Source organism: Leishmania braziliensis, chromosome 18 (assembly GCF_000002845.2).
Source record: "Leishmania braziliensis MHOM/BR/75/M2904 complete genome, chromosome 18".
Classification (NCBI taxonomy): domain Eukaryota; phylum Euglenozoa; class Kinetoplastea; order Trypanosomatida; family Trypanosomatidae; genus Leishmania; species Leishmania braziliensis.
Window position 1 is genome coordinate 176,856 of NC_009310.2, and position 4,332 is coordinate 181,187.

General features: G+C 60.1%; 1 protein-coding gene across 1 annotated transcript; it reads right to left on the reverse strand.

The window, feature by feature from the left end:
• Positions 1–1,617: 1,617 nt before the first annotated feature.
• Positions 1,618–2,793, reverse strand: LBRM_18_0450 (putative phosphatidic acid phosphatase; the record flags this gene model as incomplete). The annotated part of the gene is made up of 1 exon (XM_001563919.1): positions 1,618–2,793. The coding sequence occupies one exon, from the start codon at positions 2,791–2,793 to the stop codon at positions 1,618–1,620; it is 1,176 nt and encodes a 391-aa protein (XP_001563969.1).
• Positions 2,794–4,332: the final 1,539 nt, after the last annotated feature.

The window sequence follows — 4,332 nt, forward strand, 5'->3', positions numbered from 1 at the left end:
CGTGTGCGTGCGCAACCGAATGAAGCGCGATGTGAAGGGGCCGGCAAAGGGGCGCTACGGTGGCGGCTGGCACCCGGAGGGTGAAGGTAGACACGATCACTATGGACGCGAGTGCCTCTGAAAGAACTGAAATAGAGAGCGAGGGGGAGCAAGAGGCCGATGGGTGACATGCGCGGGCATGCCATGTCAACGACGCCAGCCTAGGTGGCGGCAGCGTTTCTGCACCAGTAAGGGGGTGGTGAAGCACTGGCCGTGAAGAGGAGACGGGGACCACCTCATGGTCTCTGCGCCTCCTTTTCTCCGGCCGATCGTGCGCCACCGCGCACTTCTGAAGTGGCACAGCGAAGAAAACGACACCGGCCATCCCCCGGCGAATGCAAAGCACACAGGAGATGAACGGGCAAGCAGGCATAGGCGCCTCTTCTCGCTTATCCTTCGCGCTGGGGCGAGTACACCACCCCGAAAACTCGAACACACCGGCGATGCTGCCTGCATCAACCCCCACAGCTATGCGAGCGGTGCGTGCGTGCGGGGTTGGGCATCGGGCATGCGTTTGCGTTCGAGATTGTTTCTCTTTCACCACACACCTTCACTTGGTGCATTCTTCTGCTCCTCGCCCTGACGCACACTCTCCCCACACCCCACCCCCCATACACACACTTTCCTCGTTGGTGTCGCCGCCAGAGCTGAGCACACCGTGGCCAAGCACTACACAGCAAGAAGGTAGGGAAGTGGGGTATTGGGGTGGGGGACTGGGGCCTCGCGCCACGGCAGCAGGGAAAAGAGCAAACGACAGGAAGAGGGGATGAGGGATAGACCCGAACTCCAGCACACGCGCAACAGGGTGCATAGGTCTGCCCAGCCCGTGCTGACCTCGACAAGGTCCATAACACTGTGCTTCTCCGCCCTTGTAGAGCGGGAGAGGTGGCCAGGCAAACGGCTCTCGTCTTCAAGCACCGCTATCCTCGCATGTCCAGGAGCACCAGCAGCATGGCGGCATCGATGCTCGAGAAATGAACACACACACACACACACACACACACACACACTTAAGCACGCGTGTAGGCGTCAGAAGCAACCTCAAACCGCTGATGGCCCACAAAACAAGAAAGTAGCAAAGACGATTTTCATAACGCAACTAAAAGCAAAGAAGCAAACGCGCCCGCACCCGTGTGGGGGCGAGGGGGCAAGGCGCCAGAAGAAAAGCATTCGAGGAGGGGGAGAAGGCGCATGAAGCCCCGCACACCTTCTACGCCTTTCGGCCCCTGGCAAGCAGGCAAAGAAGAGCGAGTGAGAGTGGCTCTCCTCTCTCTCTCTCGCCGCAGCCCATCGGAGATGCAAGAATGAGGTTCGACGGAGGATGGCGGAGGCTGCAACGTAAAGGCAGTAAAACGCAAGCGACGGGGAGACTCCATGGTCGCCTCTCACACTGCGCACCACCAGGATGATTCCTGCCGCTGGGGTGACTCGCTGGCTTGTTTTCATGCGTCTTTCTATCGTTCACAGAGCGCTACGCTTGCATAGATGCGCCGTAGAAGCTGGCACACACACACACACACACACACTACGGCGTCGCTCTGGGGCTCGCTGCCCACAAACTCGCGTCCGTGCGCTTGGCTAGGCATAGTAGGCAAACCGGGGCGTCAACTGGCCCGTGCCATAATTCACCACCATTGTCGCCCTCACAGCAACCAAAGCGGTGAAGATGCCGATCAGGCTGCCTGCGAGGATGTCGTCGAAGTTATGGCGGTTATCACGCGTCCGCGATACCGCCACGGTGATGGGGAGGATGAGTGGAGTAAGACCGATCAGGATGCGCCACAACGACACACCGCTGCGGCGAAACGCATGCAGCGAGTGCAGCACGTAAAAGCAAAGCGGAACGAAGGCAGAGAAGCCCGCGCTGCTGTGGCCGGATGGAAACGATAGGCGGCCCTCGTTGGCCACAGTGCACCAGTCCACGCCCACGCTGCTGGCGTTGAAGCCCTCGTTGCGGAGGCGGGAAAGAAAGTCGGGCCGCAGTCGACCGGCGTAGACCTTCAGCGCGTCCACTATCATCACGGACAAGGCGACGGAGAAGGCCTGCAGCAGCACCCACATATGTGTGTAGAGGAGAAAGCGCTGCCACGGATGTGCAAGAGTGTATAGGTGCACTGCCTGCGGTTGGGTCGCGCTGTTGGCTGCGTGAGCAAGCGATACAGCAACAGATCCCGATGATCTGCCGTCGTCGCCACGGCTGCCGCAGAGTTTCTCGGGCGGCGGCGACGCTGATAGATGGCAGGCAGGTGCAACGGCCGCCGTCTCAGAGCAAACCTGCACCTCCTGGGTTGGTTCGCGCCCGCTGGTCGAGTTCTGAGGCTTCGATGAGTCGGAAGAGAGCGCCAGGGGCGGTGCCTCGAAGTCGGAGCCATTGCCATCCGCTTTCATGCTCATCTCTGCCCCATCACCACCATGGCGTTGGCTCCCCATCAAAATCAGTGTGTGCTCCGCGTACGGCTCGTGGGCCAGAATTCCGCCGTGCCGGCGTGCAAGCCAGCAATGGCGCATCGCCTCACCGAGGACGTAGACGACAAGCGGCGCGGCGGAGATGATGAACAACGTCCATGTCGGGAACGCGGGGCTCTTGCTGAAGGGAAAGTTGATGCTCAGATCTGTCCACGAAAATTCCCGGCAGTACGGGCGCACCCTGCCCACGCCAAAGGCGATTAGGCCGCAGAGGATACACAGGAGATAGTCATGCAGCCGAAAGAAGAAGATAAAACGCAACACCTCGTTGAGGCGGAGCGACCCCATCTTTGCTCGTTTTGCCCGCTGCCTTCTTGTCAAGGAAGGGTAGGGGAGGGAAGCAGTAGAGGGCGGGATGGCAGAGCGGCGGGTCGCAGAACAGGGCCCAGACCCCAGCAATAATGGATTGGGGCTGCTTTGCGCGTGTGCGTGCGCAACCGAATGAGGCGCGTGTGAAAGGGCCGGCAAAGGGGCGCTACGGTGGCGGCTGACACCCGGAGGGTGAAGGTAGACACGATCACTATGGACGCGAGTGCCTCTGAAAGAACTGAAATAGAGAGCGAGGGGGAGCAAGAGGCCGATGGGTGACATGCGCGGGCATGCCATGTCAACGACGCCAGCCTAGGTGGCGGCAGCGTTTCTGCACCAGTAAGGGGGTGGTGAAGCACTGGCCGTGAAGAGGAGACGGGGACCACCTCATGGTCTCTGCGCCTCCTTTTCTCCGGCCGATCGTGCGCCACCGCGCACTTCTGAAGTGGCACAGCGAAGAAAACGACACCGGCCATCCCCCGGCGAATGCAAAGCACACAGGAGATGAACGGGCAAGCAGGCATAGGCGCCTCTTCTCGCTTATCCTTCGCGCTGGGGCGAGTACACCACCCCCGAAAACTCGAACACACCGGCGATGCTGCCTGCATCAACCCCCACAGCTATGCGAGCGGTGCGTGCGCGCGGGGTTGGGCATCGGGTATGCGTTTGCGTTCGAGATTGTTTCTCTTTCACCACACACCTTCACTTGGTGCATTCTTCTGCTCCTCGCCCTGACGCACACTCTCCCCACCCCCTACCCCCCATACACACACTTTCCTCGTTGGTGTCGCCGCCAGAGCTGAGCACACCGTGGCCAAGCACTACACAGCAAGAAGGTAGGGAAGTGGGGTATTGGGGTGGGGGACTGGGGCCTCGCGCCACGGCAGCAGGGAAAAGAGCAAACGACAGGAAGAGGGGATGAGGGATAGACCCGAACTCCAGCACACGCGCAACAGGGTGCATAGGTCTGCCCAGCCCGTGCTGACCTCGACAAGGTCCATAACACTGTGCTTCTCCGCCCTTGTAGAGCGGGAGAGGTGGCCAGGCAAACGGCTCTCGTCTTCAAGCACCGCTATCCTCGCATGTCCAGGAGCACCAGCAGCATGGCGGCATCGATGCTCGAGAAATGAACACACACACACACACACACACACACACACACACACACACACACACACTTAAGCACGCGTGTAGGCGTCAGAAGCAACCTCAAACCGCTGATGGCCCACAAAACAAGAAAGTAGCAAAGACGATTTTCATAACGCAACTAAAAGCAAAGAAGCAAACGCGCCCGCACCCGTGTGGGGGCGAGGGGGCAAGGCGCCAGAAGAAAAGCATTCGAGGAGGGGGAGAAGGCGCATGAAGCCCCGCACACCTTCTACGCCTTTCGGCCCCTGGCAAGCAGGCAAAGAAGAGCGAGTGAGAGTGGCTCTCCTCTCTCTCTCTCGCCGCAGCCCATCGGAGATGCAAGAATGAGGTTCGACGGAGGATGGCGGAGGCTGCAACGTAAAGGCAGTA